The sequence below is a fragment of the Pteropus medius genome, unplaced genomic scaffold (genome assembly GCF_902729225.1).
Source record: "Pteropus medius unplaced genomic scaffold, Ma_sr-lr_union100, whole genome shotgun sequence".
NCBI classification, from domain to species: Eukaryota; Metazoa; Chordata; class Mammalia; order Chiroptera; family Pteropodidae; genus Pteropus; species Pteropus medius.
In genome coordinates this window covers 5,822,331-5,850,067 of record NW_024355205.1, presented here as the reverse complement: position 1 = coordinate 5,850,067, position 27,737 = coordinate 5,822,331, and the positions used below count along the sequence as shown (strand labels likewise).

The 27,737-nt window shown below is 43.9% G+C and overlaps 1 protein-coding gene across 3 annotated transcripts; it reads left to right on the top strand.

Annotated features, from left to right (window-relative positions):
* GCNT4 (glucosaminyl (N-acetyl) transferase 4) lies at positions 1-26,594 on the top strand. Of its 3 annotated transcripts, none has more exons than XM_039857510.1 (2): positions 1-133; positions 22,143-26,594. In XM_039857510.1, the coding sequence occupies exon 2, from the start codon at positions 22,144-22,146 to the stop codon at positions 23,506-23,508; it is 1,365 nt and encodes a 454-aa protein (XP_039713444.1). In that variant the 5' UTR covers positions 1-133; position 22,143; the 3' UTR covers positions 23,509-26,594. The 3 variants fall into 3 exon arrangements, with proteins under 3 accessions (XP_039713444.1, XP_039713443.1, XP_039713445.1); XM_039857509.1 differs by lacking the exon at positions 1-133 and adding an exon at positions 532-614; XM_039857511.1 differs by lacking the exon at positions 1-133 and adding an exon at positions 1,555-1,679.
* Positions 26,595-27,737: the final 1,143 nt, after the last annotated feature.

Sequence of the window (27,737 nt, the reverse complement as noted above, 5' to 3'; positions counted from 1 at the left end):
GGCCTAAAGCTCCAAATTCCCGCTCTGCTCCTAGGTGATATTTCTCCAGGCTGTGTGGGACACCATCACCTCACCAATGAGAACGGGCGACTCCTGCAGGGCCGGAGCCTCGCAGAGCCGGGTCTTCGCAGAGGTGAGTTTGCTTTTGTCACAGCCCTTTGATCGACTTTGGGCAAATCGCTTAGCTTTCTAGACCTCGGATTTCTTGTCTCTTTAACGCGGAGAGGGAACCGCAGCTGGATGACGCCCAGGGCAGCGGCGGACACCCGGGCGGCTCGGCCGGAGCAGAGCGCGCGACACGCGCCCGGGAACTTTGCCGGGAGCGCGGGGCCGGGACCCCCAGCGCCGGGGCTGAGGGCCCCCTCCAAGGGAGCGCACCCGTGGCGCCCCTCCTCTCTCCTCCACGTCACGGGGGCCTCTCGGCGCTCTCCCACCCCCGGCTGAGGGGGAGCGACTGCCTTCGCGGAGGCGGCGAAGGAGCAGGAGGCGGGAGCAAGTCGCCGCCACCGCGCCGCAGAGCGGCCGGGAGCCCGGAGCCCGGAGCCCGGAGCCCGGAGCGCAGCGCGCGGCCCAGCGGGGCGGCCTCTGCGTTCGCGAACGCCCCGCTCCCTCTCGTAAGTCGGCTTGGCCACGCAGGCCCGCCAGGAACTCCCGGGGCCGGGATGCGGGGCTCCTGTCCCAGCCGCTGGGTGACAGGGACACCCGGACCCTCTCCTCCAAGCGACTTTCACTTTCCCGCCGGGGGAAACTTGGGCGCTGCGTCCCTCTCGGGGACGGGGCGGGGGTGTCGGCCCGAGAAGCCGCACCGAGGTCCGGGGCTGAGGTCCCGCCTGACCGCGCGCCCGCCGGCCTGCGGGTGTCCCGAGGGGCCGGCGCAGGCACCTGACGGGCGCAGATGGAGTCGGGGACCCGTGGGCGACCCCGCGGTGCGCCAAGCAAATGCTGCAACTTTGGGGCCCTGAGCGGCGCCGGGCGCTGGAAAGTTCCCTGAGGCCAGCGCTGGGAAAGGGCGACGGGCTGCGGGGCGGCCGGCGCGGGTCAGCGCGAGGGCGTCCTGGGAGATGCGGGTCGCGGCGCCCGCACCCCGGGAAAGCGCGCAGCGGGGAGGCCGGGGGTCGCCGGGCGCGTCCGCACCACGGTTTTCCCAGACTCTTCGAGCGGTGACAGCGGGTGCCGGACGCGCCTTTCCCGGGGCCAGGATCCCGCTGTTCCGGTCCTCCCGGGCGGAGGGCCACCTAGATCCGCCCAGGTGAGGGGAGCCGAGGGCCGGGGTCCCCACGCCCGCTTTTCTGGACCCGTCCGCCAGCCCCTCCGCAGGCCCGGACCCGCGGGGCCCGGCCACGCTGCCCAAGACCTGGGCGTGCCGGCCCCGGGGCGGCGGGAGGTGAGTGGGCAGGAGAGGGAGGTGGCGCGCAGGAATGGGCTGTTTCCTTGGCTTTTCCAATGGGATAGAGCGTGTGGGGGGGCGGGGGCGGGGGCGGGGGCAGGGGGTGTCTCTTAATATTTTGGTCATCGGAAACTGTGTGACTGACCTCCCGGCCGCGCCCTCGGCAGAGACGATCTTGTGCGCTTTCTAAGGTCAAGTGTTGGTGCTGCGGAGCTGGCCGGGATTGTTCCCCTGAGAAGTGGCGGCGCCTCCCCACGGCAGGCTGGCAGCTTCGGGGGATCTGAGCCAAGAGGTGTGGACTCTGGAGTAGGTTTACTATCCTTACTTAGGCTAACGGTGTCGTTACTTAGTGCGTGGTATCGTTTTGTAAATTAAAGAACTACGCTTTCCGGCTTGGGGAAGGTGTTCCGAGTAGTAGCGGGGAAACTTGTGTATTGTCCCCAGGCTGGGCAAGTGGAGAGGTGGCGTTAACCTTGAGACACTTGTCTTTTCCTCTTCCTGTCCTAAAAATGGGAAAGCAACAAACCAGAAGGTTAAGGGAGTTGGGGATAGATAATATTAAGCGTCCGCGTGGTTTGGTAGACATAGAAGTCACCCTTTTTAATCTGACATATATAAACATGCCCTTACAATTAAACCACCTATCAAAGACATTCTAGAACCTAACTGTCCTTTTTGACAGCTTTTGTTGATAGTGTCTTGAGGAAGTTAAATCTTTAAAAGTAAGAGAATTGTTGCAGAGAGCAGCTCCCATGTTGCACTTTCTAAGGATCCATTTCTCTCTGAGAAATGACCAATTAAGATGCCGTTGAATCATAGCCAAAGAATTGGGTTGTGTAGCCCTGAGCGTTTCCAGGAAGGACTGAAAAGAGTATCTTTTGGGAGTGGGGGAGGAGTGGTCCCTCCTGTTTATTACTGAACTTATTTATTATTCCTTTGGAACCAAAGTTTATAGTAATTTGCTAAATGCCACATAGTCTTCAGAGAGGTAGGTAGGGCCGAATGGCATAATTAGGCAATTAGTCAAAACTGCGCACTTGATGGCACCATGCTAAGTACCCGTAGGATAGGCAGACAATAAATAGTTGTCGAACTCAGGTCATGGAGGCAGGTAGAGCCTGTACAGACGTGACCAGTTTCTGCTCTCTTCCTTGAGGATCACCAACAAGTGGAGCCACTAGTGTTGGGAGTATGACTTGGGGACCCGGGGCTTACCATAGCACCACGTACTAGAAATAAAACTATGTCAGCTTCAAAAGATTTCCTTCTTAGGCTAGAAGGCAGGAAGAAAGCAATAAGACTGTAAGATTATGTAACACGAGGTTGAAAAGTCACTTCATCAACCCAAATTAATCGAGCACCTACTGTGTGCCAGGCTGTACCGGGCGCTGCGGGAGCACAGATGTGCTGGATTGAAGGCAAAAGGCCTTCTTGGGGTGAGTTAATGTAGACTTGAAGGATGAGTAGGAGCTGCATAAATTAAGTGAAGGGAGGAAGAGAAAAGCAGGAGTATGCTCACCCCAGGGAAAGGTGTTCCCTAAGACAGAGAAGGGGAGAACAGGGATTGTTCAAAGTACAGTGTGACCCAAGGAGAGAATGACACCCGCTGAGATCAGCAGGTGCCGGGGCTAGATGATGCCAGATCTTCGAGCCATTTCGTGGAACTGATCCTCAGGACTGTTTCACCTCTGAAAATATCCTGATGAGAGTTAAAATCAATAAAATAAACCTCCAGTTGCTGTGTGGAGGATGGATTTGAGGAGCCCCTAAAGTAGACAGGCTGGTTTGGGACTTATGAGAAGCCTGGCAGCCTAGGCTAAGGTAGTGGCAATGGGGATTACAGAAGCGAGTGGACTCAAGGCAAACTCTGGAGTGACCTGGTGACTAGTTTTGTGTAGGTTGTGAGAATGCATGGTGACTGCCGCTAAGTTGGGGCTTGAGCACTTGGATAGGTGGCTCTGTCATTTACAAAAGAGGGAACATTGGAGGAGGGACAGGTTGGGAGAGGAAAGACAAGTTTGGTTTTGTTGAGTCTGAGCTGCTTTTGAGGCTCCCAAGTGGAAGAACTTAATTAGTAGCTGTATAGACCAGACCCCAGCTGACCCTCCAAAGAAGCTGGGGGTCATCTGTATTGGGGTGTTATTTTAAGCCTTGGGTGGGTTGGAGGAGAGGGTATAAACCTGGAAAAGAGCCCCTGTCTTCATGGGGAGAAATGGGAGGAAAACCAGGGTGATACTAGATCTTCACCGAAGCTGTAATGGGCATGAACACCCAGCATGGTGCAGGGGTGTGTGTGTGTGTGTGTGTGTGTGTGTGCGCGTGCACACACACATGCACTGCAGGGCCACCACGGTTGCCTCCCTGGAAGCTGCTCCTTAAGTGAGAGGTGAGACAGAGGGCTGGCTTTTTAATATTGATATGTGAAAGGGATAGAGTGAGTGGGAATGCGAGGGTGAACATACAGGATATCTGGAAGCCCCTCCCACTCTTAGAATATTAGGTTAAAAAAAAACAGTCCGATTGTGCCAGCATTTTGACATCAAACTCATAAACCATTGACGTGTTACTGAAACAATATTCGGAAGCACTTATGGTTGTGATATTTGAAGTTTTATTTTGTAGATCATGAACATTTAACGATTAAGAGAAACATAGATGGAAATCACACAACAGAGCTGCAGCGGGGCTACGAGCGCCCGGAGTGAGACTGCCAAGGCTCTGGTTCTGGCTCTGCTACTCCTTCGCTCATGACCTAGCCCAAGTTTCCTGACCTTTCTGCCTTGGTTTCCTGGTCTCTGAAATGGCACCATACCCAATGCTTTGTGGTGCCTTCTTATGGGCTGTCGTGAGAATTGCTTGTGTGCATCATGTATGTACAGTGTTTGCACAAGGTAGGCAAGTGTGCATCATGTACGCCCAATGTATGTGTACGTGCATCAGTATGTGCATGTGTGCATTGTGCCTGGCACAGAGTGAGTGCTCAGTAAGCTTTAGTGCTGGTGGTTTTGTTATGATGATGTCATTTCCATCATTTCCAAATGTAGAATCTTGAGACCCAGAGGATTTTGAGAATCTGTCCAAAGCCATAGAGCCAAGCAGTGGCAAAGTGAAGGCCAGGATTTCAGTTGCCTGACTCACAGGCAGGGATGTCTTCCACTTAGCATGTCAACAAGTGTCAGGTGCTAGATGCTGTATGAAATTAACTGTAATAAAAAGACCTGGCGACTGCTCACCAGAGTGCAGAGAAGCAAAGCAGATATCAATGTCAAGACATACAGACTTTTCCTAAGCAATTTAGGGATATACATTTTGTATTAATTTGCATTGCTTTGCATGTCATTTTATATGCATTTCCATCTGCTGGTAATTTTCCTAGTGAGATCTAAAGGCTGACGCTTCAAGTATAGAAGATCAAATAAAATTAATCAGGAATTAACTACACTGCAGCTCTGTTGTACTTCAAAATCTAATGGGCCCCTGGGCACGGTGGGCTCAGTGTGGGCTTGTGGGGAAAGGATTGAATCAATATTTACTATTTTAGAAGATGTGGGAAGCCAGATACCATTGGGTAAAAGCAGGTCACATCTTAATAGGTAATGAAGCTGGTCCTGCTGAATATAATAGAAAAATACAGGAAAAGTAGAAGACTAAAGGGAAACCACCTATTTTATAAAATGCCAGAAAATGAAGCAGAAGCAGAAACAGAAGTCTGCTTTATGAAGCTGAACTAATAAGAAGCTCAAAGGGTCAGATAGTAAAGGTGGAACTTCTGTCAAGCCGTATGAAATTTTAAGCATAATCTTAAATACCAATGTGTGGGGTTTTAAAATCAATAAATTCTCTCTAGTTTGGACTTACTGGGAAATAAACCATTGTATCTTAGTAAAATCTTAGAATATGTATATATTTTTTAAACTATGATTTTGTTACTTAGAGCCGTGTCTCTCAAAGTGTGGTCACTTGGAAGTTATTTATTTGCTCCTGTGAAATGCAAATTCAGAGACCACCAGATCTGCTGAATCAGGACATCTGAACTCAGCAAACTGTGTTTTAATATTTGAAGCCAGTTCTGGTTCCCCTTGAATTTTCACTTATTTGGTCCTAACTTTCCATTTCCCTCTTGTGGTCACCAGCTTCTCACTGTGCTGCTTAACTTCTGTCAGTCAGTATCCTCATAGAGTTGTATCCAGACAAAAACCCGTCTCTTCCTCCGTTTCAAGGTCTAAACTGGTGGAAATGCTTTCTAAGATCCCTTTAGGCTCTCACGTTCTGCAGCTCAGTGGGTCTCACGCTGTCCAGAACCAAACTGGTTTGGTTTTGGGTTTGGTTTGGCTGTCATTAAAAAAAAAGAAATCTTCTGGCGGTTTCATACCAAACTGACTCTTCCTAAATATAGTCAGTAAAAACACTGAACTGTCTCTACAGATGCTCCTGTTAAACCACATTTTTCCATCTGGTATGAGGGCAGTCAGTTTCTTGGACCTAAGTGTTAGTCTATCTCTGTTAAAGTTCATCTCACTAGATCCAAGTCTGTCCAGATCTGTTTGGGTCCTATTTCTGTCCTTTTTTGTAGAAACCTTTTTGTCCTCTGCCTTGGCCGCTGATGTCCTGGCCCAAGGAATTAATAATGATATGAGTATTTTTGCTAGAGGGCATCCCCATAGTTTATGAGGCTTAAAAACTTGGCATCCATTGCAATCCTTGTGGAGCTAACATCAGAATAATTGTCATTGGTCCCATCATGGCTTGGACTGAAATCACGGCTGTTCTAAAGCTCCCCCTCACACTGCTTCTCCAAGTAGGGCCGTGTTTTCTCACTCCATCCTTAATGTCTCTCACAGGACAGTCATGTGTGTAGCACACGGTCAGGACCTGTTTGTGATGATTATTTCCCTCTCCCTCTTATATTTATACCGCCAGCTAAATTTTTTTTTTTTTGTAGGTGACACAAAGGTAAGTTTTAACTTATCTACAGTCGCATGAAGGGGAATTCAGAAATTTCAAAATAATGGGAAGTAAAAATTATGCCTCGTCGATTCTCTTTGCTTCACTGCCACCTCCTACCCTAAGCTCTATTACCCAAGAGTTTTGTGCTCAAGTCCAAATACAAAATTTTGCTCATACATGACTCTTTTTTAATCTTTAGAACTTTTAAATTAAATTTATTGGGGTAACATTGATTAATAACATTATATAAGTTTCTGGTGTACAATTCTATAATGTAATATCTGTCTACTGCATTGTATGCTACCACCCAGAGTCTAGTCTCCTTCCATCATTGTATATTTGTTCCCCTTTACCCTCTTCATCCTCCTCCCACCCTCTTTCCCTCCGGTAATCATCAAACTGTTGTCTGTGCTTATGAGTTTGTTTGTTTTGTTTATTTGTTGCTTTCAGTTTTATATCCCACATGAGTGAAGTTATGTGGTTCTTGGCCTTTTCCATCTGATTCATTTCACTTAGCATGATACTTTCAAGATCCATCCATTTGTTGCAAATTACACTATTTCATTAATTTTATGGCTAAGTAGTATTCTGTTGTATATATGTACCACATCATCTTTGTCCAATCATCCGTCAGATACTTTGGTTGTTTCCATGCCTTGACTATTGTGAATAAGGCTACAATGAGCATACGGGTACACATATCCATTACAAATAAGTGTTTTCCCATATTTCAGGCAGATACCCAGAAGAAGGATTGCTGGGTCATGGTAGCTCTTTTCTTAATTTTTTGAGGAACCTCCATACTGTTTTCCTTAGGAGCTGCACCAATTTACATTCCCACCAACAGTGTACAAGAGTTTCCTTTGTCCACATCCCCTCTAGTGCTTATTTCTTGTCGTCTCGATAATAGCCATTCTAACAGGTATAAGGCGGTATCTTACGGTTTTCATTTGTATTTCCCTTATAGCTGATGAGGTTGAGCATCTTTTCCTATATCCGTTGTTTGTCTTAAAGGAGTACCATTAGATAATATAATTGCACAAAAAAAATTAAAGGCAAAAGCAAAACAACTTTATGGCAAGAATGCTTTTAGCTGTGCTTGCTAGAGCATGAAGCAGTGCCTGGAACCCTACACTGACATTCACAATCCTTATTCAATCCTCCTCAATATCTCTTCCTCCTCCCTCCCCCTGCAATGAAAGACCAGCTTTAAACCATACCACAGAAATCTCCAAAAAAATCGAGGCCTGATTTCCTCCTCCAAGATGCTACAAAACCTCTTCTGATGGGATGTTCTCCCTTACCCTTACTGCAGCAAGCAAGGGAAAAGTGCCCGATGCTAATGGAGCTCTTTGTAATCTCAAGTCAACCTCCATGAATACGTGGTACTTCTTTGGTTGCTTTCATTCTCCTGCTTTTCACCCTAATGTAGATCAGGGGGAAATAGACTAGGTTTTCCCTTTGGAGGAGGGCTTCCTGGCTGTGCTCAGACTGGATAGTCGGCCTCCCTGCTCTTGATTAGATTGGACCTGTTTCCAGAGGCTCTGCAAACCCTGGCGTTTCTCCTGGTCACGTACTAGATCCGGACCACCCACGGCAGAGCAGCTTGTTCAGACTGTAGCACAGAGTGGGCACTTGTGCCCAGGACCGAGAAGAACAAGGCACAGCTTCTGAGCTTGCCAAGGTTCCTTTTCTCTTCCTTCTTCTGCTCTTCTGCGTCACTGCAGCATATTTGCAATATTTGCCCTCATGCGTCCTTTCTCCACACACCCACATCCCGCCCCAAACACCTGCATTCCACCTGGGTGTGGCAAAGAGAGGCCAGCATCACCTTCCACCAGGTTCTCTCTTCATTTACCTTTTCAGGCAACCACCCTGCCCTACCTACTCTCAGATGGGTGGGGAGAGAGAAGTGAGATGACACACAAGGTAGAAGTGAAAAAAATAATAGGATGATATGAAGACTGTGGAGCTGCAGGAAGGGATGGGGAACCAGAGGAGAGATCCTAAGAAAGGAGGAAGGTAAAATAACACTATGGCAAGAAAAATCCCTGAATAAAAGAAATACTTCCAAATGCTAGCTAGTGACTTACCTTTTCTGAGGAAGGACAATAAAATTTAAATGTAACAAAATAACTGGAATTTCTCGATTGTGTTATCAAATCACCCAAGACCTCATTATTTATTTCTCTGTATTCCTCTAGGCAGCACAGTTTTTAGCTGTATCTCCCCAGAATCTAGCACAGTGCCTGCCTGCCACATGTTTGGCACACAAATAATGTTTGCTGGATGGATGAGCAACTAATCGAAGGGGTATATAAGTAGTATATATGAGAGTAAAGGTATACACTGCACACACACACACACACACACACACACACACACCACACCACACACGCACACATATGATCTATACCCAAAAGAAGTGAAAGCAGGATGGTGAACAGATATTTATATATCTATGTCCATAGCAGCTTTATTCACATTAGCCAAAAGATGGGAGCAATCAATTCAAGTGTCCACTGACAGACAAATGGATAAACAAACTGTGGTATATACATACAGAGGAATATTATTCAGCTTTAAAAAGGAAGAAAATGGATGAAACTCGAAGACATTGTGTTAAATGAAATAAGCCAGTTATGAAAGGACAAATATTGTATTTCTCCTATATGAGGTTCCTAGAATAGTCAAATCCATAGGAAGAGAAAGTAGAATGGTGGTTGCCAGGAGCTGGGAGGAGGGGAGAAATGGGAGTTAGTGTGTAATGAGTGCTGAATTTCAGTTGGGGAAAATGAAAAAGTTCCGTAGATGGATAGTGGCAATGGCTGCACAACAGTGTGAATGTACTTAATGCCACTGAATGTACAATTAAAAATGGTTGAAATGGTAAATTTTGTTATATATATTTTACCACAATAAAATGATAGAAAAAAAATGTTTTTATGATCATCAACTCATTCATAAATATGGAACAACAAAAGAAAAGTTATTTTTATAACAAAAGAACTCAGCAGGTAATACTCAGAAAGTATATTCTAGCAAGAAGACAGCAATGACACCAGACTTAAAAAGGCATTTAAAACCATGCTGCTAAGAATGAATTGCCTAAACCCTAATATGAGGCAGGGACTTTCAAAGTCTTTTAGTCCTGCCCACTCCCGGTTACCCCTATTGTGCCCTCTAAAAATACTAATACTAATACTAATACTAATACTAATACTAATACTAATACTAATACTAATACTAATACTAATACAACTTTTAATTTGAAAAATTTCAAACCTACAAAAATTTGTAAGGATAGGACAGTGGGCACCCATCTGATCCCCTCTTGACTGTGAGGATGCGGAAGACTTTAATGGGGCTTCTGCATCATCCTGCCTGATGGAGCCCCCTCCCTCCCTCCACACCACTGCTGCCTCTGGGAGGTAGTCTCTAGGTGAGGGAGCCGGTGTGGCATACTGAGGACAAAGTCCATTCCCTGTTTGCAGAACAGCCCCTGCTCTATGATTCTCGGTGCTCCTTCTCTGGTGCTGGTTTGCATGCTTTCCATCAGTTACCATCATGCAGCTGGTGTGCCAGTCTGACCTTCCTGCCAGGAAGTACCCGTGCGTGAGCTCTGTTGTCAGTGTCCACATGAGTCAGGGCCCTGGGCCCTCTATCACAGACGAGGAGGCAGAGGGCTAACTAGATTAGTGACAGCTTGTTAGTGCAGTCGGACTTAAATTCAGAACCATTGGCTTTAAATTCCAAGTCGGTTATATTGTACACGTAGGCGGAGCAGGAGCATTAGATGGGGGATGGGGAGGTAAGTGTGCAGCAGGGAGGAGAAGAAGCGGGTCGGGTCGGGCAGGTAGGCAAGGGTCAAGAGTGACTCAGAGCTACTCAGTGTGATTCACTATCTTTTTCTTGATTTGTAACAAGCTTGTTACAAAACAAGCTCTCAAGAAGGCAGCCGGCCTGCAAGGTGACTTTTAGAAATTGTGTGGCCTACCCCCTGCTTATGGCCAGAGCCAGACAAGAGGAGGTGTCCCGTAAACTGAGTAGTGCTTACCTGAAGCTTGGTGAGCAGGTGGCACAGTTCATGCCAGCATTGGAGTTAATTTAGTAAATCTTCCTTCAGGTGTTTCCCTGAAGCCTCCAGCTACCTCTAAATACAGATGAATGAGAGGTTCAGCATTATTCGACTCATAGTTTTGTACTTGGCTATATACCAGCTTGTGCTGTTGTGTGAGTAGACACTTTAGCCTGATTTAAATTTAAGCTTAAGTGTGTGTGTGTGTGTGTGTGAAGCATTACCCTTTTCATAGGGTTGTCTTTCAAAGTACATCTTTGCAAAGTTGCTTAAATATATAAGGGTTTATTTTTCTCATATAGCAAGAAGGCAGAGTGGGTGTTTCTTGCTGCTGGTTCAGTGGTTTGAGGATTTCGGGACTAAGGTCTCTGATATTGTCTTTGCCTGTTCTTCATGGTCCCAAGATGGCTACTACAATGCCAGCCATCATGTCAGTGTTCCAAGCAGAAAAAGATAACAAAACAGCATACGTCCCCCACAATCGGGTTCCTTTAAAGAGCTTTCCTAGATAACCCACATTATATTTCAGTGATTTCTCCTCTATAATGGAGGCTGGGGGTGGGGCGGGAAGCTTTTAGAGGAGCATTTTAAACCAGGAAACACAGATCTTTCCTAAATTGTGACATCATGCCAGAGTTGCCAGTCTCGAATAGTGTAGTGGAAGTGCAGAAGCATATTGAAGTCTCCAGCTCAGCTCCCCGCCATATCAGCAGAACAGAAAACAAACAAAGGAGCTCTTCTGAGGATTTAAAACTGAATGTGTCTGATCCACTCATGGAGCATGTGGCCTGGCCTTAAGCCATTTCTGCCAAGATTCACAGCTATTTATCCTGTGCTGCCTCTGTGTTGTAATTATGGACTTTAGAGATTCTACTTTAAATGTCCACATACAAGTCAGTTACTGTACCTCTTCAGCTACTACATAACCTTTGAGAAATTAATTTTGGCCAGTATAAAATATGGAATTAGCCATATAGGAATTAGCCAAATAAGTGCTTCCAGAAATTTCTGAGATGAAAAAATCATGCCATATAGACCTTAGGTGGGGAAAAATTTTTTTATTCTAGTGTATTAAGCATGCATTTTAAAAAATGTACATAAGTGTTTCGCACTTCAATTTTCCTTCTTATAGAAAAAGAAACCAAAATATTCTCAACCTACATTTTAAATTTGGAACATAAAATGTATTTCAGTTCTATATTATATCCAGCTAAGTGTGGAAGGCAGAGAAGAGGAAAACCTAAGAAAAAAATGTAACCACACTGTTTATAAAGCTCGAGAGGCCAAGATCGAGTACATAAATTAACCCCTTTGCTATAATCTTTTGTATCTAAAAAGGAGGAAACATTTTATTTAAGCCGTTTTCATCTGAGCTAAAATATGAAGGCCATAAGTATTTTTGAAATCCATCCTCACTTTATTTTTCCTGTAAGAAAATACAGGAAATGTTTTGCAACTTGATGAGGGTCTCATATTGTTACAAAATGAAAACTTTCCATTCAGCAATATTATGTCTGGCCCTTTAGACTTTCTGCTAAAGATCTCTTAGCCACGTATCTTTGCCCAAGATACTGGCCAAAGTCAGCTTTCGATATTTGCCCTGTGGAGCAGATGCAACAAAGTTCAGAATCAAGTTGGTTTTCTCTAATTGGTGTGATCATAAAAAGCTGGCTGAATTCTGCACATTTTTTGCTCCATTGCTGCAGCCCAGATTTCTGATGACCTGGAGTACCACCACCTGGTAAACACATCCTGGTACGAATTGCTTGTTTCACACGTGACCTTACATGGCCTCGTAAATCTCCCCAAACCTGAGAGGCTTTAGTGATGCTACTAGTTGGAAGAATTATAATCTTAAAAGGTGATTGAGAGACTGATATTCATGCCCAGTATTTTCATTCCGATGTCCATTCTCAAATCTTGCAGGTAAGGTTGACCTTTGTTTAAGAAAGATGATGACTGTGGTCTTTGTACTTATAAACTGAAGCACGCCGCCGCCACAGAAAGCTTCACTTGTGAATGTTCTGCAGGTGATGAAGGACCTTGTGCTTTCCTGAGCTGAGGCACTTTTAACTTGACATATGATCTGAGCAGCGGAGTGCTGGCAGAGGCCCTATGTGACGGAGGGTATGTTTGTGTACTTGCATTGCAGCGGAATCTTCATACTGCCTCATTTGCTACGTCCCTAGGGAAAGCTTGCCCAAACGGGGATGCTAGAACAAGTCATTGCAGTTTTGCACTATCTGAAAAAGAACTGCCCCTAAAGATACTGAACTTAGGGGAAAGGTTTATCGTTTCTGCGATGCGTAGGGTTACAGAAGTTATTTAGCTGATCATAACTCTGCACAGAACTAGTTGCATTTACTCTTTTTGCATGTCTTTTAAAGGAATTATTTGACTGTCAATCTTTCATAAGCTATTGAGCAGACTGGGGCAGGAGGACTCTAAAGTTTAACTAGAGTCACTATCTTCCCATCTTTCAAAATCTAAAACAGGATACAACAGACATTAACAAAAAAGAATGTTATCAAATAGTGAAAAACAAATAAGAAATAAAGAGCATGTCAGAATGAAGGAATAATGCATGTACTATTTTAGAAAAATAAAACTAAACCACGACATATCTACTCTTTCCCAATTTTCCCAAGAAGCCATTCTCTCGTAGAGGTCCTAGTACCCAACATGTGCATACAAAGTTGTTTGTTTTCTTTTCCCCATAGACCTGTCACATGCACTGTGTCCCAGGACCTTCATAATAGCACTGTAGGATAGAAAAACCATTATCCCACTTAATACATGGGAAATAAAGACTTGCCCAATATTAGATGACTTCCCAGGACCACCTCAGGAATTTCTGATAGCAGAGCTGAGACTAGAACTTGTGTCTTCTGACTTTGTCCCACTGAATGACTTCCCTATGCTAGGTAGGTATGTATGTGGGACTGGGGGTAGAGCGTGTACAGGCCTGTCCAGGAGACAGAAATAAACACATTAACAAAATGACAGCCACTGTGATAAGTTCTTAGAAGAAAACAAGGGCCGTGATAGTCAGGAACGAGATTTAAGAATGGGGATCAGAGAGAACCCCAAGAAAAAATATTTCTTCTACAACTTGAGGGATGTGGAGGGGCCAGTAAGGCCAGGATCCAGGAGGAAATTGTCTAAACATAGAGACAGCAGTGCAAAGGTCCTGAGGCAGGAACTTTAGAATGTAATGAGCAATAGAAAGCACAGAATAAGATGAAGTTAGGACAGAGAATGGGGCTGGCTGGGCCCTGTGGCCATGGAAAGGATTTCTGATTTTATTCTAAGTGCAATGAAACCCCAGTGAAGAGTTTTAAGTGTAGAGAGTGGGACTAGGGAGGGAGAATGATCTGATTTATGTATTTAAATATTCTTTTGGCTACAGTACAGAGAATGGATTAGAAAGAAGCAAGAGAAGCTAGCGAGGAGGTGATTTCATCTTCAGGCAAGAGTTTGCACTGGCTTGGATTACAGTGGTTCCTGTGTAGAGATGGGGGTGGATTTGAAATATATTTTGGGTATAGAACCACCAGGGTTCTGCTATTGTTAAGAGATTGAAGAGGCAACTTCCCATTGTGGTTAAAAGTGTAGGCTCTGAAATTGGGCCACAGTTGAAAATCCTGGCTCCTACACATACTGGCTTCTTATGCTTTAAGACTCAATTTCCTAATCTGAAAAATGGGGATAAGGATAGTACCTACCTCAGAGGTTCACTGAATGGAATAAATAAGATAATGCAAACAGTACTAGTGCTCAGTATAGGCCATTAGGAAGTGACAGGTATGTGTCCAGTGATTCTGGGAACATGAACATTTTTGTTGACTTTGACCAGAATGGTCTCAGTGAAGGGGGCAGTGGACCCAGGCTGAAGTGAATGCCACCACGAGGGGCCTGGCTTTGGGGAGGAGAGGTCCCCCCTCTGTCCAGTCCTTCGTGGGGGAGCACTTGGATGTGCAAACATGTATGTAATGGTGAAATGTTCCCAGGATCACAAGAATGGACTGGTGTTAGATGGTGGCTAGATAGGTCTCTGTTTCTCCATTTAGAGAAGGAGGAATTTGGACTCTATCACCATTAAAGTCCTTGTCAATATTAGGATTTTTCTCCTAGGCTTCTTCAGGAATTGTGAGTCAATTAATTAAGCTTTGTTAGAGGAGGCCCAGAAAAGTAAATTCTATTTAAATGTTGTTGTTTTTTTTTTTCCTATGGAAAAGTATGTTGACCTCTTAGAAATCGTTAACTTTCTAAGAATTTACAGACTCAGTGTACAATAGGACTCATTCATGGTATTTTGTGAAATGAAAGGAACAGATAAGGTGGTGCTTTTTGTTTAAAAGGAAGCCAAAAAAGGCGTGTTTATTGTAAACAATCTGGAAGGACACACTGTCCACAGAATGTCATTACCAGACGGTGGAATTACTGGGGAGCTTTATTTTTCTCTTTAGATTTTTTTGACTTTCTGATTTTTTCTTTTTTTAATTTAATGAGTGTTTACTTTTATAAACAGGGACTGGAAAACCTTTTCTTTTTCCTTTTTGAGACTGTCTCCTCTTATTATTTGAGGACTGCTTGTTCTCAATTTGTATTGTCTCACTGACCCAGCCACGCCTTTCTTGTGTTTTGCCTGCTTACCGTTTCCTGCTCACAGTCTGATAATTACTTGCCGTCGCAATCTAGGTTTCCTGCTCACAGTCACAGTCTGATAATTACTTGCCGTCGCAATCTAGGACGGACAATGAGAACGTAAGATCATCTGGGCAAAGAAACCTGCCGCCTTCCTGTTCCTTTGCAGACTCTTCAGGTGCTGTGCGGGTGTTGAGGAAATTCATCTCAGTTGAGTCATCCTCCCACTCATGGTCTTACACCAAAACTTTCTCTGGGTTTGTTGATGAGCATGTCATCAAAGAGAATCAATAGCTTTATTGAAATCAAGTTGCTACATACCGTAGAAGGACCTTTGCTTATTCAACTGGATGAGGAATTTTTTTTAGTGAGCTCATCTTTCTATCAGTGTTCTTAAGTGCTGATTCTCCTCTATAAGACGAGCAAGAAACAAAATCTTGACATTTCAAAATCAATAAACTCTTCAATTCCTATTTTTCACAGTGCCATAAAATGGTACAAAGCTGAAAAAGTTAAAGGTGGCCCACAAAGGGACTAGTTTCCACACAGAGAGACTTCACCCAGAAAGTTTTCTAAAATAATTGGTGATTCTCAGAGAGCCCAAATCGTGTCACTGGTCAGTGCAAGAACAAGTGAGTCATATCAGTGACAGGATATGAGACAAGAGTAACTGATGGCAGAATTTCTTAGGATGAGCTAGCTTTCTTTTCCCTTAATGGCCTCCATGGGCTGGAAGACTGACTCATCTCTTCATTAGCACGTGGGTTGGCCCGAGCCTCTGACTGCAAGACTGGACTGTGTTTTTCATCCAGCTTTCCTCTAAGTTGATTCTCCAAGTACATAATCCCTTAAAAGAGGTGAAAGGGCTCAGGACTTCAAACATGATTTGCTGTTCATTTCTGTTCCAGCTTTAAGACGTAAGACATAAAGAGAAATTTTAGTCAAGGACTAAAACTGTTATGGGAAATATGGAGTATTTTTTCTTTATATTTCATGAGAAAGTATTGCCTAGAGGGTTAAGAGTGCATCTCGGGAGCAAAACTCTCTGGGATCAAGGTCCCACTAAAGCACTTTGTAGCCCTTTAGTGCTGGGCAATTTCTTATTCTCCTCGTGCCTCAATTTACTGTCCTGTAAAAGAGGAATAAAAGTGCTACCTTCCTCGTTGATCTGTCGAGGGTACTGGGTTCTTACATGCAGAGTATTTAGAACAGTGACCATAGTAGCAATTCTTATCGAATGCGTCTACATTTATAATCATGATATTATTAGGTTAATAAAGCGCATTACATGGAGGCGTTCTGGCATTAACCCTAAAATACTGAATTTATGTCAAGACTTTGGGGGAAAATAGGAGGTAGGTGGAAAAATAAGGCTGTAAGCCACAAGTCTGAGCAAGATCTTTTTTTTTAAAAAAAAAAAAGCTTACCCCTGAGGAGAAGTAGCAGCACGACTTGAGGGTGGAGATGATGGTGATGAGGATGAGGATAGGGATGGGATGAAACCACAGCCGGCAGTTATCAGGCAGTCATGATCTAGACAGAGCTAAAGCACTTTGCATGCATCACCTCATTTAGCCCTCAAATCCCTGGGGTAGCTACGGTCATTAACGTCCTATTACCGGTGAAGATACAGAGATGTGGAAAAGTTGAGGGACTTGTCCAGGGTCCGGGTGCTTGATGGGCCGTTCCTGAGCCGGGCGCAGGGGCTGCCCGTGAGCTGATGCCCCGGCCCTTGTAGGATCACATGTGGCTTCCCCTTTTCCCACCCAGACCCTGAGCAAGGCCTTAACTCTCTGCAGCTTTCTCCTTCCTTAAAACATTTCCACCTCCCACTATGGTCAGAAGAGTGAAGGTTAGTTACTTCCTTAATGTTGTTTGCATAAAATTATCTAGTGGATTCTTTTCATAAAAACAAAACAAAAGTACAAAAATCAGCATGCCCTGTGTAATGGATGCACTGGGAAAACCCCAAGGTTTGGAGCCAGGCAAGCTGGGCACATGGGAAAGAAAAGGCTTGTTCATGTGCGCTGAGCACCTTTGTGGGGTGACCCCCTTCACAGACAGCCTCCTGAACCCTCACAGCAGTTAGGGAGGGGGTTTCTAATCCCCATTTAGAGATGAGAAAACCGGGCTTCAGAGTTTAGTCTGATCGGTCTTATGGCTACTGTTTCTGCAGGGATTGAAGCTCAGGGCTGGGGCATCCTGAAGCCCACACTCGCACTGTCTTTCCTCGCTTCCAAGCGCCCCCTCTACCTGTGGTAGCTACTGGAAAGAACTGCAGATGTGCAGAGAGGCACTAGAAGAGGGAGGGGACTGGAGGAGGCCGAGGCCACCTAATCAGCAAATATGGACAGTGGGTCCCTCATTCTTGGTATCTAAGCTAAACCTTATTCGGTACTTTTCTCCCCGTCTCCTTTCTCCCATTTGTGATTTGCCATCCCCTTTCTTCCCTGGGAAAGGAAGCATGTACTCGGTTGACAGCCCTGGATTTCAAAATTGCCGACTTAAGGAGAGTTCATTGAGGAACTGCTAATGGCTGTGGCCATTTAGCCCAGAATGCAATTATAACCACTTAGCTGGATGTACCTTTGTGTGCCTGCTGTTTCCTTTAAGGCTGTAAACAGCACCTGGAAGGGCCGGGGACCAACAATGGTTTGGAGGAAAGGCTTCATTCAACATTCCTGTTGAGTTTGTATTGAATTATCCAAATAGACCTTATTTCATATGCAGTTCTAGTGATCAAACCTTGCTATTATTTTCTTCTCAGATCTGCCATCATGACTAGGAACTTGTATTCATGTGGTGGTAAACTGCACAGCAGACTGGGCTTCCTTCTCTGTCTGGACAGGTGGGCGGGGAAATACCCCTTCTCTTATGGGTGGGAAATTATGTAATGTAATTATAAGACTACTTCCTGGCAGCAAAACACCTGCCTGTTTCCTGCCCAAGAGCCTTTAAGAGAGAAAAAACCAGGGTGGAGTGTTTGCAGAAGATGGCTTTGCTGCCATACTCTCCTAAGAACTATGAGGCCAGAGTAACTGCCAGCCTTATGATATGATATAGTATGGAATGGTGGAGAGTTAGCCCAGCCAACTGTAGTCAGAACTGGATCAGGCCCCAGGAGCTCTTTCCCTTCCCTCCAAACCTGGCATCTTGGGGTTTTCACAGGCCTAACTACAGGTGGCGAGGAAGAGAGGCGGTGCCGCAATGGGCAGGTGCCTGCCCCAGCTTACTGTTACCTGCAGCTCCTGGCCTCTGGAGGCTGGACTGCTGCTGGGCATTCCCTAAACAGACTGCAGACCCAGCTGGGTGGGGCCATGGATGTCACAGAGAGATTCTGTCCCAAAAAAGTGGAGCAGTGATGGGGAACTCTGTCTCTAACCTGCTGCAGGTGTTAGAGCCTGGGAATAACCTGCTGACTCCTCACCACAGCTGGGAAGAGGCCAACAGCCCTTTTCAGGGTCTGACAGAAGCTCATTCACACCAAAGGGCTTGCACCTTCACATCTTCTAACTTGGGAAAGGAATGCTTTCAGTCAAAGGCACTTCTGAGAAGGGGTTTTACTTTGACTTGGGACAGGGTAGTATCGGAGGGCTGCTTCTTTCCCCTGATGTCAAAGACTGACCCACATATAGACAGGGTGTCCCCCTTAAAGATGCCAGGGTGGAAGGAGGAGGATCAAAAGCGAGGTGCCTGGGTTGTCTGATTACCTCCCCTTCTTCCTTTAAAATGAACTCTCATCCATGGCTGGTGAAGCTCAGACATGGGACCCAGAGCCACTTCCCATGGGACTTCGCACAGGGTGCCTGCTACCTCTTTCTTCTGGGTGCCCTATGACCTTCCCTCTTGGGGCAGGCAGCCATGTCCTCCTGTCTCCACTCAGACCCTCCAGGTACCAGGCTGGAGTCAGGAAGTGTGTGCTCCAGGCAGTCCCAGGAAGGGCAGGGCAAGCCGTACAGAGGGGACTCTGGTAAAGGCTGGCGGGACAGGCAGCCAGCCTTTGGCTTTTTAGAAAAGTGTGAGGATGATAGTTAAATGGTACATCATAAATGACGTAACAGCTCTGGAAGACTTTGTAAACCTCTTTAGAAATGTGAAGTCTTTTCATTTTACCACTGTGGTACACTGTTAACTGATGCTAATTAGAGATTCCATGGACCAATAAAGTGAGGAAAGAAAAAGCAGAACATTACTTAGGCTGAGATTCATTCTAGTTCTAGCCGTTTATGTAAGCTGCTCCCTATTTATGCCTAATTACCATGAATTAGGACAGTGATGAGACAGATTGGTTGATTTGGGATTGATTAATCCAAGTTTATTTCATCATGACACCTAGTTCTAAACGTGTGCTCAGGCTGCTGGGGTTGTAGTTTGTGTTGCTTTGTGCCTCAGGACTCGGTTTTCTCATACTTTCTAACAACTGGCAGGGACTTTGGCCTTGAGCCTGAGTGGATGGAACCCTATACAGTTTGCTTCGGGGATACAGGAACCTGAGACCTGACGGGGGACTCAGAGCCATGAGCATGATTGGAATTATTTTTATCTGGGTTCCAATTCAGCAAAGACGTTGTCTGACCTGGAGTTGGGGATGGAGAAGGGCTGGATTTGAGGGGTATCTATGAGGTGATTTGTTAATGTATGTGTGAGGGAAATGGAAGCGTTAAATGGCTCTCAAGTTTCGAACTGGGGTCCTTGAGTGGATAGTCTCACCATAAACTGAGGCAAAAGTACCAAAGAGGTGAAGATGCCAAGTTCAGTTTTGGACCCACTGAGGTTGAGTGCCTGTAGGGTATCTAGTGAAGATGTCCATCAAACAATTGGATGTTCACTCCGGAAGCTTGGGTGAGAGGTGAGGGCTAGAGATCAATGTGTTGGCAATGTACATGTGGAAGTTGAAATCCAGAGACCCAGGAAGAGTACGTGTGAAAAGAGCATTGAGCTGAGGACAGGACCCTGGGGGAAACTCTCAGAAGAGAGAATAAGATGTGGCCGGAGAGGACACGGATTTTACTGAACAGCTCACTGTTCGCGCGGTGTCATTCTTTAAGGGAGAGTGATTCAAGTGAAGGTGAATGAAGGTATGTCATTCCCAGCAGAGCTTTTTAATTGCTTTACACAATCTTCAAAAATAAATCAGGTTCAAATTTCTTGCTAATTCTCTCTAAGAAAATTGGTATACATTCTCATTTAAGATTTATTGAGATGTGTTAGGAAATTGCATCTGAGCTCCTCTGACCTTACCAGTTTTCCTTATTTGGAACTCCTTGAAACAGCCCCGGGAGCTCGGCCAGCCTTCTTGTCCTCCTGCCTTGGGGTGATAGTCCCTGGATCCCCTCTTCCTGCTGTTCCCCAAATAAGCACATCTATGCCCTCTCCTTTGTTAGCCTGCTTTTAGTTAATAAAGGAATATGATTGTTTTTTAAGTTCAAATAATACAAACAGATATTCAGTGATAAGTAAATCCCCTTCCTACCCAGGACCCTAATCCTCAGCCCTTTCTCCCCTGCCCTGCAAAGCAACTTCTGTTCCCAGTGTCATGTCTGTACAACATCCTTCTGGAAATACCGGCCCATGGGCCAGATCCAGCCAGTGTTCTGTTTTTGTAAATAAAGTTTCGTTGGAACACAGCCATGCCCACCCACTTGTACATTATCCTGTGGCTGATTCCCACTACATTGTTGAATAGTTGTGACAGAGAAAGAAAAGTTTTGCCAACATGTGCTTTTTATGTGTGGACACTTTTGTGTATAGTCTTTTTTGACATATCCGTGAGCACACTATACACAGTTCTGCATTTTGCTTATTTCTATTTCACAATAAATTGTGAAGATCATTCCCTATGGGCACATGCAGATTTGTCTCAGGCTTTTTCACAGTGTGGATGTAATTAATCAATCCCCTGATGAAGAATGTTTTTACTCTTTTCAGTCTTTAGCCTGAACAAATAACACTACAGGGAACCTTCTTGTGCACATACCTTCTCTGCACACACGTGAGCCCGTTTGGATAGGTATACTTAAATCTGACAGATATGGCCTAACTGCCCCCGAGGTAGTTTTTACCCCACACCCAACCTCAATGAAAGTCACATTCTTTTCATTTTAAGGGCTAAATTGCTAACCCCGTGAGGAAAAGGAGCTAATAAAGTAAAAAACGAAGAAATGTGCTGGTTTACCAAATTTATATAATCTGTACAAAATTTTACAGTCTCTAATACCTGCTATTGCTCATTTGAGTGTCTGCCACTGCTCTTATTTCTGAAGGAGGGTGTCTTAGTCCATGCAGACTGCTGTAACAAAATGCCACAGACAGGGCGGCTAGTAAACAACAGAAATTTATTTCTCACTATTCTGAAGGCTGGAAGTCTGAGATCAGTATAATGAGATTCTGGGGAAGGCTCTCTACCAGGTGCACACTGCTCATATCTTGCTGCTTCCTCACACTGGTGGGAAGGGTACTGATCTCATCCATGAGGGCTCCACCCCCATGACCTAGTCACCACCCAAAGGCCCCACCTCCCACTACCATCACACTGGAGATTTGGTGTCAACGTATGAATCTTAGGGGGACACAAACATTCAGTCTACAGCAATGAGATTCACTGGGCTTCCTCATCTGACTGCAGACATAGATCTAATCAGGCTCCGAAGGTAGAATCAAGATGGATATTCCTTTTCGTCTCAGGTAGGCTATTTGCATCTCTAAGGCCCTCTTAATGCCATCCATTTCTCTAGACCTTTGCCCAAACCAGAATACTGCCTCCCCAAATGTGCTAAACCGAAATACAAACAATATAAGATACTTAGTACCTGTCTTTTAGAAGTTTACATTATTTTCCATTCTATTTGGTAACCAACGTCTCTCAGAATTAGGTATAGTTAACACAGATTGCCACAAAATACCTCCATTCTACACAGTTCCATTTCCTTATTTCTGGATTCTCTCAAGGATGAGAACCTTGCTTTAGTCATCTTTGGGCCCAGCATTCTACCTGACATGTGATAGGTGCCCAGTGGACTTTGGCTGAACTGAACTAATTTTCTCTTAATGCTTCAACTGAATTATTCCTTTTGCCTCTTACAGAATGAAGATATTCAGATGTTGTTTTAAATACACCCTGCAGCAGAAAGTTTTCATCCTGTTTTTAACCCTGTGGCTGCTCTCCCTGGTGAAGCTTCTAAACATAGGAAGACTCCTCTTCCCTCAAAAAGACATTTACTTGGTTGAGTACTCCCTAAGTACCTCCCCCTTTGTAAGGAACAGATACACTTATGTTAAGGATGAAGTCACATATGAAGTTAACTGTTTGAGAGTCTATGAACAGGAGCCTTTGGAAATTGGCAAGACTCTGGAAATAAGAAGAAGAGACATCATCGACTTGGATGATGATGATGTTGTGGCAATGACCAGTGATTGTGACATTTATCAGACCCTAAGAAGGTATCCTCAAAAGCTTGTTTCACAGGAAGAGAAAAGCTTCCCAATAGCCTATTCTTTGGTTGTTCACAAAGATGCAATTATGGTTGAAAGGCTAATTCATGCTATATATAACCAGCACAATATTTACTGCATCCATTATGACCATAAGTCACCCGACACCTTCAAAGTTGCCATGAACAATTTAGCTAAGTGCTTCTCCAATATTTTCATTGCTTCCAAAGTAGAGACTGTGCAATATGCCCACATTTCCAGACTCCAAGCTGATTTAAATTGCTTGTCAGACCTTCTCAAGTCTTCAGTCCAATGGAAGTATGTTATCAACCTGTGTGGGCAAGACTTTCCTTTGAAGTCAAACTTTGAATTAGTGTTAGAGCTGAAGAAACTCAATGGAGCAAATATGTTAGAGACAGTGAAACCCCCTAACAGTAAAATGGAAAGATTCACTTATCGCCATGAACTCAGACAGGTGCCTTATGAATATATGAAGCTACCAATAAAGACAAACATCTCCAAAGAAGCCCCACCTCATAACATTGAGATATTTGTTGGCAGTGCTTATTTTGTTTTAAGTCGAGCATTTGTTAGATATGTTTTCAACAACTCCCTTGTTAAAGACTTTTTTGCCTGGTCTGAAGATACATACTCGCCTGATGAGCATTTCTGGGCTACCTTAATTCGGGTACCAGGAATACCTGGGGAGATTTCTAGATCAGCCCAGGATGTGTCTGACCTGCAGAGTAAGACCCGCCTTGTCAAGTGGAGTTATTATGAAGGCCTTTTCTATCCCAGTTGTACTGGCTCTCACCTCCGAAGTGTGTGTATCTATGGAGCAGCAGAATTAAGGTGGCTTCTACAAGATGGACATTGGTTTGCTAATAAATTTGATTCTAAGGTGGACCCTGTCTTGATTAAATGCTTGGCAGAAAAGCTTGAAGAACAACAGAGAGAGTGGATCACATTATCTTCAGGAAAGTTATTTATGGATGAAAATCTCACAGTCACATCATGATAAAATCATGATGGGAATAAGGTGACAAACGGAGTTAATGTGGAGTCGTGTGCTATACCATGTCCAGCGCCATCTGAGCTTCACCTTCTCATGTTTGAAAGGTGTCTAAAATTCCACATGTTGGAAAAAGTGACCCAGCCTTTGGTGACAGCCTGCATTTGGTTGGGTACTTCTGTTTGTTTTTGCCTGTAATCTCACTGAGCTAAATCGGAGAACTTAAACAGTCATCGGTTATTTATTGAGCTCCTATTGTATGCCAGGCACTTCTTTAGAGATGTGTAGCAATTAAATCCAAGTTTTAATGAGATAAACAATGCCTCAAGGGACCATACTCATACGGCAACCTCAATATCTTCTGCACATAACAATCAGGATCCTACTGAAGAAGGTTTGGAGTGTGTGGTAATCACCCATATAAACCACCCATTTCAGAATAGCATTGAAGTACAGTGACCAACACTCCACTTGTCTTTTAATTCAACTCCCTTGATTTTCTCTAACCATTAGAATATTAGAAGGAGAGACTCCACTACCTCAGAAGAGTTCAAAGTTCAATTTCCTCCCTGCCAAAGCATAATTTACCTTCTGGTGCCTCATTCATTCAGTTCAGGGTCGGCAGACTCTGTGGGTGGGGCATTCATAATGTCTGAATGTTAGGGAAGCAGTGGGAATGTCTAGAGGGATTGGGATAGGTGGTGCCTGAAGAGGAACAAAAGGATTGGTATAATTTTTGCATCATGTTACACAATGTGTCATGATGGCCTCCTTTTTAATTCAGCTGTTTCTTTAAAACACATTTACTGATTAAAAATGAGAACTGGTTATACTCCAGAACATGGAAGTTAAGTCTTCCAGTTCATAGATTATCATTATATGTAAGTTTCTTTACAATGGAATTAGTATAATTTTGTTTTATGGAACTACCAAGCTAAGAGTCACTGAATTTTCTTGAAAAGGTTATGTGAAATATGACAGCTTTATAAATTAATTATTATGGTCATTTAAAAAAAATTTCTTCCCCAGCAACTGTCCAAGTGGAACCCAAACTTAAAATTATGAAACTCTACATTCATTGCAGTCTTCTTCTCAGCTTAGATCCAGAGAGAAGAAGCTAATTTTCCTAAGGACATAGCAAGAATACTGATGAAAGATGTTTTGTAAAACCTACACCTTATAAAACTACCAAATGAGTCAAATATACACAGATTTTAATGTAACTATGTTGGATTGGAGATGAAATGGGGCAGGAGCAGGGTTCTGAGAACAGGCTATAACATTATTATGTTTCTTAGGAAATCGTGGAACTCATGTAAAAATTTCTTGGTGATCTTATGTTTCAATGTCAGCCTCAGGAACTATGTAAAGGTGCAGTAATCAAGGCCAGTGTGAGACTATTTGGAAGACTGAAGTATTTAAGTATTTTTTTAAATGTCTGTGTTCTAAACGTCTAGGAAACAAACTCAGCTTGTTTTAACGTTTGTGATGCTCACTGCCAAGCGGCACCACCTCGCTCTTCTCCTGAGCTCCGTTTTCTTCCTTTCTTTTCCCTGCCCGCTTCAAATGACTTCATTTTTCAGAAAACAGCTATTATCAAGTCCCTGTTCTTAAAAAAGAAGTGACTATTAGAGCTGAGTTCTACAGAACATCCTCACCAGTTCATTAGTGTGTATGACCGTGACAAGCTGTCACTTTGGTCTATGAGCCTATTCCTGGTCTTTGAAACGAGTACTTGGTTGTCTATCCTGGCTTCCTCGCAAGTTTATTGTGAGACTCAATCGAAATAGTATATGAAAAAGGCGACAAACTGTTGAAATGTCAGAGAGCAGCGTTACTGTAGATCCAACTCCGTTGGGAGACTTAACCATTTATCTTTTCTGAAAAACCTTCAAAAGATTTCAAAAAGCTACAAATGCAGGGGCAACTTCTGTAACCGAATCCAGGTCTGAAGAAACTCCAGTCACCACGTCTCGGGGTTATTTCTAAACTATCAAGATTAAGAATTTAGTCCCGTGACTTAGAGCGGGAATAGGGGTTGAAGTACTTTTCCTGTCATCCAGGCTTAAACATACAAGGTGAAGTCTTGGTGTTTAGCCTTTGGTTGTCAGAGTAAATGCAAAGGCTGAAAAATAAATGTCAGCCTCTTGTTCCTGTGTCTTGCTTCCTGGTGAGAAATGATTCTACCTCTTGTTTCCTGAGAAATTTCTCAGTTGTTAATCAGTTTAATGCCATGTCCAAATGAAACATGGAACCATGAAGAGGCGGCAGTGCTTTCTTTTCTCCATTAACAGACACATGTCTCAGGATTCAATTCCTAACTTTCCAGGGAGCTGGTCAGAACACGCTTTTGCCTTGAGAATCCTGCAGATTCCCTGCATGCCTTTCAAACTGATCCTCCCCTAAAACTTTTGGTATGATTCCCTCTGGTCTGGAGAATGTTCTGCAGTCTGTGTTTCATAATTATTTTCTGCATAGTATGTATCGAATCTAGACTCTTAAGTTATTTGGCGATGAGCCCAGGACCTTGGTATTTGTGAATTGTATTAGATAATATTAATAATGAAAGAGCTACCAATTCTATATATAATGCGTGTGTGTATATGTGTATATATATACCTATATATACACACACACACACACATATTATCTGAACAAACTGCTGTAATATTATAATACAGTGTTGCTGCTGTTCTTAATATTTTGGTTTTTTTAAGTGAAATATATATAAATATTTAAATTTGTAGAGTTAAATCTGAAAATTTCTCTTGCTTTCCAGAGTGTGAATGTTTTATATATAGGCTATGAAATGACAGTCTTCTCTGGTGATGTAAAGTGAATGTTACCCTATGATCGTTATACCTGTTTTCCTTATTGATGATGATGATGGAATGAGAGTTTTGATTTTTTAAAATTTTCTTATCAACTGGTCTCTAAGTCTCCTGCTGTGTATGTGTGTGTGTTTTATCATTTTCAAAAGACAATTTCCCATTATATGAGTTTTAGATAGATCGATATTGCATTTTTATGTTTGCTGCTACTAGATGTTAATTCTCCACTACTGTAAAATAAAATATGCTCCAAAAACCAAACCCCTGAAATTTATGATGTTTCTTTTCTCTGGTTGTGTCGGTTCCCCACGAAGACTCTTTCTGTTTATGACACTTGCCCAGTATTTGAAGAGCACAGTTAATTTCACTTCAGAGCAAAAGAAATTCGGTGTATTTACTATTCACAGAATATAGGCACACGAACATGAGTTGTTTAATTTGGCAAAGTCTCAAAGAACCTTCTAGGATTTCCCTGCCTTCGTTCTCCTTCAGGTTGGTCTCTCCTCTAAGATTAATTATCTAGATAAATATTCTTGTTTGCTTGATTACATTACGGAAGTTTGTTTTTAATAGCGTAGGCTGAGCCATCCTCGATCCTTGGAAAACCCAGCCTCTGTCTCCCCACACCAGGACACCTGCCTTGGTTGTGAGCCCTGTGGACACAAGGACCCTGGCTCCACCCATGTCTTCAGACTCGGTTGGTGGATAATACCTGAAGAGCTGCCCTCTGTCCTGGAAAACATCACCTTTCCCAGCTCTACCACGCTGGTGAATATTTGGCATCGCTGATCCCCACACTACCACTCTGAAAAATCCCCTGGTCGGTTTTCTCCTTTCATCCTTTCTAAAGCCATGACAGCCACCAGCCTCCCTGGCTGGCAAGGTCAAGGAGTAAGGCATTTTAGGAATCTTCAACATAAAAAAATTAACATCTGCTCTTAACCTAAGGTTAGTTCTAGCTCTTACCAAGCTGGACAACCAAGCACAACCACAATGATCTCATGGAAGAATATGGACTTTTTTTGGTAGTGGCATTGGTAGGGCGGGTTGGTATGCAGCATGATATTAAAGACTCAGACTTGATTCCTGGATAAGCAGTTTCATATCTTTTTATTCCTTTTGATGTCTATAAAGATACATCTAAACTGGGACTACTGGCTTCTAGATTCATGAAACTGATTATGAAGAAACCCTGGCAAGAGAGAGTCAGTCGGTGATTGCAAATGTGTTCCTACTACTGAAAAAAATGTTCCTATGATGATACATGACAAACAGCTTAAGCTTTGCTTCAGAGACAGGTGATCAGTGTGTCAACTTAGGCGGCTGTTTAAAAATCACAGGAAGACTATTCACCTGACCTCAGATATGGCCTTCACATGGAGCAGCACCATCCTTTCTAGGAAC

Excerpts from the sequence above, each read along its gene's own strand:
- GCNT4 (XM_039857510.1), top strand. The coding sequence starts at position 22,144 with ATGAAGATATTCAGATGTTGTTTTAAATACACCCTGCAGCAGAAAGTT.